The sequence below is a fragment of the Mya arenaria genome, chromosome 15 (assembly GCF_026914265.1).
Source record: "Mya arenaria isolate MELC-2E11 chromosome 15, ASM2691426v1".
In the NCBI taxonomy this organism is placed as follows: Eukaryota; Metazoa; Mollusca; class Bivalvia; order Myida; family Myidae; genus Mya; species Mya arenaria.
In genome coordinates, this window is record NC_069136.1 from 18,115,910 (window position 1) to 18,129,585 (window position 13,676).

At 34.9% G+C, this 13,676-nt stretch overlaps 1 protein-coding gene across 2 annotated transcripts; it reads left to right on the forward strand.

Moving 5' to 3' along the window:
• Nucleotides 1-995: 995 nt before the first annotated feature.
• Nucleotides 996-9,352, forward strand: LOC128220804 (glycoprotein 3-alpha-L-fucosyltransferase A-like). 2 transcript variants are annotated; one of them, XM_052929362.1, is made up of 3 exons: nucleotides 996-1,056; nucleotides 6,329-7,748; nucleotides 8,503-9,352. In XM_052929362.1, the coding sequence occupies exons 2-3, from the start codon at nucleotides 6,814-6,816 to the stop codon at nucleotides 8,849-8,851; spliced, it is 1,284 nt and encodes a 427-aa protein (XP_052785322.1). In that variant the 5' UTR covers nucleotides 996-1,056; nucleotides 6,329-6,813; the 3' UTR covers nucleotides 8,852-9,352. The 2 variants fall into 2 exon arrangements, with proteins under 2 accessions (XP_052785322.1, XP_052785321.1); XM_052929361.1 differs by lacking the exon at nucleotides 996-1,056 and adding an exon at nucleotides 3,777-3,816.
• Nucleotides 9,353-13,676: the final 4,324 nt, after the last annotated feature.

Below are 13,676 nucleotides of genomic sequence, written 5' to 3' on the forward strand. Positions count from 1 at the left end.
AAAAAAATGATCAAACTTATTATCGGATGCGGTAATGCTTTAAATGTACATTATGCTTGATCGGTTAAAATGCCATTACATGTAACAAATAAAATATATCAAAACGAGCGCATTAATTGTAAAGAGTCTAAATGAATACCAGAATAGATGCCAGAATGCATTTAAGTAATATATATATATCTGCGCCGCATCAAACCCCTTTGTTCTGTGAGTACATACAAACAACATTCAATACATCGTTTATCTTGATTTTAACCAATAGCGGCCGATTGCGGATTTACTTTAAAATGTGCTTGAATAATTGAATAGCTATCACGACTTTACACAAAAGTAAATGTTGACTACTAAGTTATGATTTAAAGAATAAGTATCACTTCAAAATAGAACAGAAAAAATCAGATTAAGAATAACAGAATCATCTCCTTCAAAGTCCAATATTTTGCTCTTTGAGTGTTTAAAACAAAACAATAAATCTGAAAAAATCCAAAAACACACCACGGTGATAAAGTAGGACAAAATATACAAACATATGAGGATATAAGAGTTAAACTTGAAAATTAAAAAAAAAAATGCCAGCAGCAGGATTTGAACTCGGTTACTACGTGTACCATGAATGACCATGTCCATAGACCATGGTAAATAGTAACTCTGAGACAGTTTGATGTAAGACATAAACAATATTATCAACATTGAAACAGTAAACCGTCGAACATGATATGTTTATTGTTAATGTTTTGAAAACTGTTTACAATGACAATTGTTCGAGATGAGTACTTCAACCCTTTGATTAAGATGAGTACTTCAACCCTTTGATTATTTTTTATTATTTAATATAAACAAATTAACTCCCAAATCCGAGTATGGGCCTTTAAGATATTGCCTTTCAACCCAGATGTTTGTTATCAGTAACTTTCTCTTATCTGAGACCATAACCAAACATTGTCAACCGCCGGCCAATAATTTTCTAAAACTTAAGCGTATAACATCTGAGCTCCTTCAAAGTGTGACCAGGCATATGTGGATATTTTCTTTTTATAGAATGCCGTTTTTTTGAAGGTGAGTTATTTAGCTAATGTTTATTTCCTACCTTTATACACATTTATACATGGTACTGATAACAAAGATATTTTCTTCTTAAATTAGGCTTAAATTAAGTATGTGTTTAACATGAGCTTTTCATTCAATAGTTTGATTTCTCTTGAAATCGATTTTATTCCAAAGACACAGATTGCAGTATACAAGTTTAAAATACAAATAAACAGCAGTAGCACCCTCTTTAACAGTAACAAAACCCAGTTGTTGAAATATATTGTTTTTTACCATTGCAAGTTGACAGGTGTTTTATGTTACATGGACATAAATACAGTTTTCATCATGCTTCTTCAAATAAGCCTCACTGTTTTTCGATTCAGATTCGTTAATTACAGATCTTAAAGGAAGTTAAGTAAGATAACGATGCAGCTGTTTTAATGAAACTAACTACAACTCCAATTCAATGTTAACAAAAAGCATTCTTTAAAACAAAAGCATATTTGTAGCGTTAACATTGTATATTTGTTGCATACATACACATTGCTTTATTTTGCATTTCTATGGTATGTTTAACCACTGCAATTGGGGTGGTATACCTGCCTCATTACACTATTATGTATGTTATATGATCTGGGCTTAAACGTGATTTAACAAACTGTTATAAAATTCTACCTCACTACGAATAATATACCTGAATTATGATAATACTAAGGATGTCTCTGAAATTGGTATTAACATGCTTTTATAAACTGTTAATCAAGGTCTTCTACCCAAGAGTGAACAAAATGTTTTATTGTCTCTTGGACTATAATTGTCTGGTTACTCATCTGGAATGGTAATGCTTCTTGAAAACAAATAAGTATTTTAGAAGACTACTGCATTGCCATGTCAATATTTCATAGGAAATCGCGCGTCAAAAAGCCTCTTAAACGATCAGTCAGTACTGTGAAATTGGTTTGTAAACAACTGGTTCATTATTTTACTAAAAATCTCAGTCATAAAATGTTTCCAAATGATACAAATATTAGTTTGGGGTTATCACACATCGACCATTTGCCAATTAATACCTTGATTGGTAGCTAATTCCAATATCATCTCTACTTTAGCAATGTGTTTTTATCTAACTTGGGCAAAGATTCACATTTTGTCTCTATCCTTAGTGATATAGCGAGAAACGGGAATTTCTATTGTAAGTTTAATATTTGACATTAAAGGGACTCGATCTTCTTTTGTCATCAACAATGAGCTTTCCCGGTTATGCATCTGAACACACTAATATTATTACATAACTCTTTGATACCGAGATTGCAGAAAAAGCAACAATTTAAATATTAAAAAAACTGGTTGTAGTGGCGAGCGAATCCACGCCTGTACAGCCAAGAATTTATTTTAGAAATATGATACAATATCCACTAGCCCGAACGGACTTATCAAAGGGTTCTGGATCAAAACGTGTTTAAGCTTAAAAAGAAGAAAACCATTTGTCAAAAACTATACATGTCAAAACTAAGTATTAATATTGCTCCATTTTCTTACGCGTACATTCTTTATTCGTATGCGAAAACATGCTGGACTGAAAGGGGCGCGTCTTTCCACTGATCAAACATGATGTTAAACGGTATATATATGTATCATTTATTTTGGGGTCTTTATAAAAATGAATGTTCTGCAAGCTTTGCTGGGCTTAAACGATTAGTTTCCATCACGAATGTAGCGTAACACTATGGAGAACTCCCTACGTGTCCAACTAAACTCTTAAAGTTCACTTTGAACATAAAGACAATGATTCCGAGTCCATATTTTTATTTACGTTTACAATTTCAACATATCTATTTACAAAATGTGAGCTACAAGAAGGCAGACAAATATCGTTTGCTCCCAAAAAGTAATCTCAAGCTCAACCCGGACTCAACCCGGATTTCTTTACACAGAGAAATGTTCCAACTTAAATACCAAGAATACGAGGCAAATGTGACAGCTTAACGACCCAAATCCTACGTTTTTTTTTGTAATTAACATGACATTTTATGCATTACTGTACATTTGTACCCAGTCGGCTTTCCACCACTTACGCATACATTAACAATCAAATTTGCCGTACAATCATTAATAAACGTTCGCTATGGAAATATATAAGTCAAATATCCATTTAATTAAAAGCTATTTATATCATAAAAATAACGTTAATAAGCATATTATGTTACACGAATTCCAGATAAAAATACCATTTGCGAGCCAAACGATACCCGTTCCAAACTTGAACATAGGAACAAGGTTGATCTTTAACTCTAGTGGTAAATCTGGCCACACAGAGAACTCTAAATGCTAGTGTCTCATTGCTGTGAATTTGATTACTTCGTATAAAAAGACGAATTAGAATATATTTTTAACAGAAATATGCTTAGATATGATATGAAGCATTACAAAGGTTCTGTTATAAAACATCATGTTTGTGTTGTCTTATTATGTGATTTAAAGTGATTAAGAACCGGACCTACAATCGATGGTTTGTTTACCTTAAATACGTTTAACTCGTAGCACTATTAAAATTTAAACTTTCCTTATTTAAATACCTGAATTTTTGTTATCAGTAGACAAGTTGAAGTAGACTAGTTGATCTCGTACTTGTTCTATAAGGTCAGACGACGTACACAAACTGTATCATTAATATTAATTTTAAACATTTACAGAAAATGCTCTGTTTTGAAAAGGGCGTTTTTTTGTTTAAACTTGGATTAAGAGCTTCAAATGAAGGTCTGCTGTTTTTAATGTTTACTCATAAAAGTAAGTAAAATAACTAAAGTTACATAAAATGACCCATATTATACGAGCTAAGATGGAAGAAATGGTGTTACAAATAACCATTTCTACATTCTAACGCAAGTTTTTTTTAAAATAATTAGTAATTGTATAGATATTTTAAAACATTAGATATTCAAGGCCTGTATTCACTAAACATTGCTATTTCTGATACAAAAATAAATCATGCACAAATCGTTTGTCAGGTATAGTTATATTATAAAACATATAAGATTTCAGTTTTCTGAGCCTGAACTCAAACTCAAGGCGTTAATGAATATAGGCCTTGCAACCTGTGTCTGCGTCTCAGAATTCAGGTTCAAGACGTCTGTGAAAATATACCATGATAAATGGGTCTGAGTCTCAAATTCAGGTTCTAGGCGTTAATGAATATAGACCATGGTATATGGGTCTGCGTCTCAACTTCAGGTTCAAAGCGTTTGTGAATATAAGCCATGTTATGTGTGTCTTAGTATCAAATTCAGGTTTATGGCGTCTGTGAATATAGGCATTACTATCTGTGGCTGCGTCTCAAATTCAGATTCATGATGTCAGAAATATAGGCCATGTTATCGGTGTCTGAGTCCCATATTCAGGTTTAAGACGTCTGTAAATATAGGCCATGTTATCGGTGTCTGAGTCTCATATTCGGGATCAAGTTGTCCGTATATTTAAGCCATGTTATCGGTGTCTGAGTCTCAAATTCAGGTTCAAGCCGTCTGTGAATATAGGCCTTGCTATATTTTGCTGCGTCTCAAATTCAGGTTCAAGACGTCTATGATTTTAGGCCATGTTATCGGTGTCTGCGTCTCAAATTCAGATTCAAGACGTCTGGAAATATAGGCCATCTTATCTGTGTATGCGTCTCAAATTCAGGTTCAAGACGTCTGTAAATATCAGCCATGTTATCTGTGTATGCGTCTCAAATTCAGATTCAAGACGTCTGAAAATATAAGCCATGTTATCTGTGTATGCGTCTCAAATTCAGGTTCAAGACGTCTGTGAATATAGACCGTGATATCTGTGTCTGAGTCTTAAATTCAGGTTCCAGACGTCTGTAAATATAGGCCATGTTATCTGTGTCTGAGTTTTAAATTCAGGTTCAAGACGTCTGTGATTTTAGGCCGTGTTATCTGTGTCTGAGTCTCAAATTCAATTTTATGACGTTAGTACATATAGGCCATGCTATCTGTGTCTACGTCTCGAATTCACATTCCAGGCGTCTGTACATATAGGCCATGTTATTTGTGTCTGAGTTTTAAATTCAGATTCAAGACATCTGTAAATATAGGCATTGCTATTTGTGGCTGCGTCTAAAACTCAAGTTCAAGATGTCAACAAATATAGGCCATGTTATCGGTGTCTGAGTCTCATATTCAGGTGCAAGACATCTGTAAATATAGGCCTTTTTATGTATGTCTGAGTCTCAAATTTAGGTTCAAGCCGTCTGTGAATATAGGCCTTGCTATATTTTGCTGCGTCTCAAATTCAGGTTCAAGTAGTCTGTGATTTTAGGCCATGTTATCGGTGTCTGCGTCTCAAATTCAGATTCAAGACGTCTGGAAATATAAGCCATGTTATCTGTGTATGCGTCTCAAATTCAGGTTCAAGACGTCTGGAAATATAAGCCATGTTATCTGTGTATGCGTCCCAAATTCAGGTTCAAGACGTCTGGAAATATAAGCCATATTATCTGTGAATGCGTCTCAAATTCAGGTTCAAGACGTCTGTCTGAGTTTCAAATTCAGGTTCCAGACGTCTGTACATATAAGCCATGTTATCTGTGTCTGAGTCTCAAATTCAGATTTATGACGTTTGTTTATATATGCCTTGTTTTCTGAGACTGAGTCTCAATCAAAGCTTGATCATGACGATTGTAAGTATATACCTTGACTTTGGTTAACAAACCTCGCAGTTAGAACATTTCGTAGCCTTGGTTTTGATTCCTCTGGAGAATCTTCTCCACTTTCAACTCGGCTGTTTTACGCTGTGTTAGATGAAATTCATCGTCATTACTTAAGCATTACATCGGCTCTTATTTGTTTGTCTTACACCTTATCCCCATGAGTGTGAATTCCCTGAGTTGAGACCTCTTACTCTTTAATACCGCATCGCCAAAATAAAGCCAATATCTTATACACTAAAACAACTACCACTGTCGTGTAAGAAAAAGTTTTAAAATGTATTATACCCGTAGACCTATATAACTAATGTGTGTCGACATTATTAGTTCAATGTCGAAAGGTTTATTTTCTGTAAAGGGATGGCTGGCTATAAACCTAATGTTTCGGAAACAATACCTTACTTTAAATTGTAAAGTTTTATAAACATTAAAACATTAAGATACATTATTGTGAGGGGGGGGGGGGGTCAGTTTGAGCATTTTACTAGTGAACTCTCACTGAATTCCCATAAAACGTAGCATTCAAATACATGCATTGCTAAAAAAGCAAATTCAATGCTGGCTATTACTTTCAAAGTAATATTTCATTTTCAGAGAACATCGCCACATTTAAGCTGCCGAACGCTACGTTGTGCCTATCTGTCTTCATGGCGACAAACGATCCAGCTTCTTGAAGTGAAAGCTTACAGCAGCGGCGTTAAAATTCCAATGAAAACTGTAAAGTTATGCATCTGTTTATATTATAAAAAAATATTTACAAGTTGACAACCTGCCTGAGAGCTTTCAGGACAGTCGCAGGAGGGAAATTATTTTACTGCAGTGTTTATATCGCTAAATGTTATTTGAAATATTTTGGGAAATTCTCCCATCTAAATTGGTCGTCACCAAAAAACAAACGATACGGACTCCCTAAAGTGTCATGTAAGATCGATCTGGCTCAGTTTGTTCCATAGTACACATTGCTGCAGATTTCCAGCATGTGGATATCACGAGCAGTTTAGAATAATAAGGTACCATGAATCCGTTAATTATTAAGCGAATATCTGGATATTGGTGTTAATAACGCTGCAGTTTTCATTATGGCATTTCGGTGCAGTAAACTAAAAAGACAGTTTATATTACTGATCGGACTTTTTCTGGTATTGGCATTAATTCTTCAGACGGTACCTTCGTATTACGAAGCACAGAAAAACATTCTCATGGCTTTGAAACTCTCACAGTTTGAGAGTCGCTTATTGAACAATAAGTCATTCGCCGTTGTTAAGCGACTGAAAGATCCTGTCTCGCTCTGGAAAGTACATCCATCAGACGACAGGATTTTATTGCAAGCTAAGTTTAATCCTAAGATTGACTTAGGTCTCTCGCCTAAGAGGATTCTTCTGGAACAAGGACTGGCGGGCTGGAACGTCAATGGTGGAAAACAAGCGTTTGTTGATCATGATTGCCCTGTAAAGCACTGTGAACTGCATGGATATCCAAATGGAGAAGTGTTTGACGCTAGACTAATTAAGGAAATAGAGTTGAGCCGCTTTTCGTTCGGAGGTGCGCAAGCAGAAGTGCCCCGTGATTCAAATCAGGTTTGGATCATGTTCGCACTGGAAAGTCCGGAAGCATCGCCTTCTTACGAGGGTCTTAATGACGTCATTAACTGGACAGCCACGTATCGTTACGATTCTACGTTGATGACTCCGTACGATAAATTTCAAGTTTACGATAATTTTACACAGATATCTAACTATAAGCCGGATAAAAATTACGCTGAGGGAAAGACTAAGTTAGCAGCAATTTTTGTGTCTAACTGTTATGCGTCAAACGCAAGATTGGAATATGTTAAGGAGCTACAGCAGTACATGGATGTGGACTTCTATGGGTCATGCGGGAACTTGAGATGTGATAAGGGGGAAGGCAATAACTGCTTTGAAAATCTACAGAAGGAATACAAGTTTTATTTGTCTTTTGAAAATGCAAATTGTCGTGATTACATTACCGAGAAGTTCTTTTTAAATGCATTAAGGTAAGTTCCTGATTTAATGTCTTTTCTTTCTGAGTGCTAAAGAAATATAAAAGTTAAGACTGGAAATAGTTTTTGTACGATACGATACGATCCGACCCGATATATTTATTGCATGAACCATAATACAATGTTCATAGCATGTGCACAAATACATCTATGAATGGAGAGAAAGCATACAAACACATGTTCTGGAGCTAATGGATGAAATGTTATAACATCCTATTATAGTAAGTATGCGCGTGGAAGTATCAAATATCCTCATGGTTATAACAATCATTACAATAATTATTGTAATTATTATATAATCCCGCTAAACAAGTTTGCTATTAATTACTTAGCAACAAAATATGAAAAAATCTTTATAATTTATTTCCTTGTTAATTACATACATATTCATGTATAGTTATAAGTCTGTAGAAGTGTACAGTTATTGCTTTGTATGCATAACTAGTTTTACGTTTGTAGACATGTTAAAATAATGGTTCGTAGACATGTTCAGTTATATGTTTGTAGACATGTATAGTTACAGGATTGTAGATGAGTTACCTTATAGGTTTGTAGACGTACAGTATAGTTACAGGATTATAGACGTACGTTTGTTGACACGTTAAGTTTTTGGTTTGTAGACAAGTTTATTAGTTACAGGCTTGTCTGCAGTGTAATGTTTTACAAGGTGTATATACATTTCTAGATACTATTATTTCAGAGTTATAAGGCAGTGTTAGTATGTTTAACATGCACGTTTGTCTTCTAGACATGACGTCGTTCCGGTCGTGATGGGTGCGCATCCAGACGACTACAGACGCGTGGCGCCACCTGGATCCTTCATTCACGTGGAGGAATTTCCTCATGCACGGGCGCTTGCCGGGTACCTCAAGCGTCTGAATGAGCAAGACGATGACTATAATGACTATTTCCGGTGGAGAAGTACCGGACAGTTTGTTGATACAAAATTCTGGTGTAGAATTTGTTCATTACTATGGGATACGGACCTTCCCCACCAATCTGTTCACGACTTGAACAAATGGTGGCGGGGTGACAATATATGTATCGGCAAACGACGCTGGGATGAGATATCAAACAGCAGTAAATTACATGTGTGATAATGATTACAAGAAGGGTTACAGTATGCAACGCGTTAGTGTACACACATACATCTTAAATTGTTCTCTTTTACTTGAGCATTGTGAAAGTGTTTTTTTGCACTTGGGTTCATTGCTTTTTCGCATAACTCACAATTAGTCTTCTTTCGGACATTCCATAAGTAACGTGTTCAATGTAAACATACCTGGATGAAGTAGTGCACAAAAGTATGTTTACACTTATCCGTACCCGTACAGTTTTTGTGTAGCCTCTCAAAGAAATATTTACTGGCAATGGCATACAATCATAAAGAATTTTATGTACCATATTTATATTAAACAAAAGTTCTTCTAACTGAATTTAAGCTGAAATATTAAAAAAATATTTTTATACCGCGTTTTCAATGCAAATTGAGAGGTAGGAGGAGCTCTCCCTTCCGCGCCAGACCCACCCCACACCTTTTCCACTTAATTGTCAAAGTGAACTTACCAAGTCAATTGGGTTTATAAAATGTAACAATAAATAACACGAGAAAGCATAACTTTAGTTAACCCTAAACCCCAATGTTACAGGCAAGGACTTCATTAATTGGTTTCTGGGGAAGCGGGCGCACATCCCAAAACGCACCGTAAAAGTGTGCCACCTGTGATTTTAAATCCGGGATCATACCAGAAAATTGTTCTAGTTTTATCATAATCATCCTCAACAGACACGTTGTCTGTTAGTTAATATTTATGTTCTATAGAACATAAAACCAAAACATACTTTAGACGCCACAAATGGCAAGAATCTCCCATCACGCACGCACGCATACATACACACACTCACACACATCCGCACACGCACACACACGCATACGCACACGCACACGCACACAAACGCACACACACACACACACACACACACACACACAAACACACACACACACACACGCACACACATCTGCACACACACGCACGCACGCACGCACGCACGCACGCACGCACACACACATCCGCACACGCACGCACACGCACACCCCGCCACACACACACACACATATCCGCACATATTCGCACACACACACACGCACGCACTCACGCACGCACGCACACGAACCCCCACACACACACATCCGCACACACACGCATACGTACACGCACACGCACGCATGCACACACACACGCACGCACACACACACACAAACACACACACACACACACGCAAACATTTATCATGAGTAAAAAACTGCTAAACTAAATAAGCTTTTTAAATGCAATTAATTTAGCTTGAAAAAAATGGTTGTTATTTCTCGTTTGGGTAAATCCCAAGTCTGTCCAATCAATTGACGCTATACTTGGAATTAATTTGGCATAGCCCTATTCCACCTCACAGTGTGAGAGCAATACATTTAAAGAACATATATAGAAAACACTAGAAAAATCAATTAGACGCCTCGTAACTACTCATTTACGTCAGCGGAACTTCATTACCCCTGAAAGACGCGCGTATTCTACCTGATCATTAACAGCATTATGAGACTAGCCTCTAATGAATTTACAAGAAAAAGTCGACAATATTTGACAAGAGTTATGAGATTATTCCTGAAATGTGAAATATTGGACTCAAACAAAAAAGTCGTTACTGTCCTTGTATAATAAAGGCTGAATTCAATTTTTTCTCAAAACACTCCTATTCAGTAAAATGATATGCATAATTTGAGATACTGAAATGCCAACATAAGAAAGGTTCACATTCTTGTCGCATCACATAACGTAAAAACATTGTTTTGTGGGAGTATTTCATGACGGTATTACTATGGTAGGGTCCTAGTGCCACTGTTAATAATATTCATGAGATAATCTGAGCCCTTTTTAGTAGACAAAGAGTCTCAATTAGGAGATAATATCACGACTCCGGAATGAATTAGGAGAAACTGAATCCTATTAGATATACAATTTAATATCTAATATGGAAATACTTTATCCTAATTAGGCGATACTATATTCTAGTGAAGATAAACAAAAGGCTTAAATGGGTGACACTATGTTTGAATTTGGAAATTTCATATCGTCATTACCAGATACTAAGTCTAGCAACAATAATGCGCGTTAATGGAAAAAAGTAACATTTGGATATTCATTTTGTTCCATATACACCACAAGTCGACTGTTTTAATATTTATGCGAAAAGCAACAGAAACAAGCTCATTAGCAAAAACTTTGAACATAAACTCGGTTTAGTGGCACTAATCAAACCAATGCAAAAATACGTATCTTCCATGGCCGCTCGTGTAAAATAGGTTCATCCCGACCCGAGCGTATGGTATTTTGCGGGAACGAGGTTTACAGTTAAACAAAATTAGGCAAAAATGTATATTTTGCTGGACATCTTTTGTGCGTAGTGAAAATAAATGCGTATGGATATGTGATAATTCATGTGCGCAATGATTCAGATTAACTAAGAGGACATGCCTCGTTCTTTCCTTGACACCATTATTTTATCTGATAATGATGTTGCTGTATCCTGCTTAGGTTATATCTTATTTGACCACACACTTACTTATTTACGTAATTCTTAAAATCAGCCATACATGAAATAAACACTTATGTACTTAACTATCAAAGTCATATTAAACATGATTACCAAATTTGTAAAGTGGAAAATTCGACCGGAGTATCGATTTCTTAGATAAACACTATCTGGAATGCCTTCTTTCAAAAACGACAACAACTAATCCTCGCATAGCCCATTTTCAAAGACAATATATTAAAATGCCGAACTCTTAATGTCGAAAATAAGCATTAAGTGTATACTAAAAACGTTTTATTTTGAAAGAGACAACAGCTATAAACTGATTTGCGGACATTTATACCACTATATAATAGTATCGCTGCCGAACACTCCTTGCGGTTGAAACATTTACGACCTGAAACGTACACGATTAGTAAACAATAATATCATTATTAAATGAGGACGAACATTTTCCGACATGAATGTTTAATTAAGTATCACTATGCACATATCTGGAACACGTTCAATCAATTAAAGTAAGGAAGTGTTTGGAAACAAAGCTTCTAATGTATTAAGTACTGACTCTATACGGCTCTTTAGCAAAGCAGTTTTAACATGATAACTTTTCCGAGGAGGGGGGCGTAATTCATCAAATTCAACAGCTAAAATGCTAAAAATGATTGTGTAACGCAACATTTGAGATATCAAATACAAATACAAATGCTTATGTTTAAATATCACGGGCACCTCTTGTGTTGTTTTCTGTTACACATTTGTACCTATAGCATGTAGCAATAAGGTACCATATGACATAAGGCGCCTTATAAAATTTACGTTTTATCTTATTTTTCCATTTTTTTAAACTAGGTTCGGCTTGTCATATGGCTCCTTTTCACATCATTTTTTTTTTCAAGAATGAATTTGAAAATGTTGCTTTATTTCTCTTTGCACCAATGGAATGCTATGTTCTAGCTATCTCATCATCTAAGATTACCATTATGTAAAATACAGTTTACGACTCGATTTTGTTTAGATTTTAAAACAATCCTTTAGTTTCATGAACCCTTTAGTTTCTTTGTTGAATTTTATGGCGGAGGTAAGAAGCATCAACTCATTAAGACAGGTACGTTTTAAACAAAAGAAACATTAAATATGTTTTTCGTTTTAAACATTTAACTACAACTGCCCTAAGACATTGCATTAAGCCTTTTCAGAAAGTGTTTGTTTATTTTAAAGAAAATAAATATACACATTGTCGTACTAAAGATGTTTCCATTCGACATGTTTAATTTTAGATGCACTATAAATAATTTAAGATTTAATGTATTTGCTTCTAGCTGCACAAATATATTCAGAATCTAAAGATGGTAGATGAAGGAAATGATATCAATTAAAACTACTTTTACTTTATGTGTATCTAATTTGCCTTCATCAATAAATTCATCCAACAACTGAAGTAGTAAAAGGTATTACTCGTGGTAGTCCAGATACGTTTTTTTATATCTATCATGCTTTTTGATGAAATATGGAGTTTTATCAGTGAAATAACAACAAAAAATATCAATTTTAAGTTAAAATCGATGTTATATCATAAGCATACAAATATCCGTTTAAACTGTATGGCTTTGTAGTACGAACTTTCCTGAAAATGCACACAACAATTAACCGATTATTTTGGTATCAGACATATCCCTAAAACATTGTCAAGAACAAAGCGTGGTATTCACTCTTTATCTGGAAAACAAATCGTTTTCATGCGAATCAGACGGATCTTTGACAGTTAGTATAGATTGAATACAAATTTTGACATATAAAAACTGTTTTAAATCAATGTTTTTTCCCATTTGTTTTGCGAAACGCTCGACCTTTCAATTTTTAATTAAGTATTAAAATGGCGACCTGTGTTATTTTGGTCAAGTGATCACTCTTTAATTTAAACAAACTTTCGTGCATTAACTGTTATTCTTTAGAACACAAATGCTTATTTAAAAGTGCATTGATAAATGTTCATAAAATGTTAGTATAAAACAGGTCGAGCATATAACACTATAAAATATCGTCATTCTATATGCCTTTTAAGACTACTACCCACAAATAAGCATGTTCTCAATAAGCCCGTAGGCTGAAGTTTGATGCCTGGTGACCCCATACAATTTGTTACAATTTGAAGGTAATTGCTTACTGATAACTAGTTTATAAGATAATTGATCGAAAGTAGATCTTATATAAGATACTTGATCGAAAGTTTATCTTATATTAGATAATTGATCGAAAGTATATCTTATATAAGATAATTGATCGAAAGTAGATCTTAGTTTAAACATTATTCAGTTCATATATACCAAAAATAAC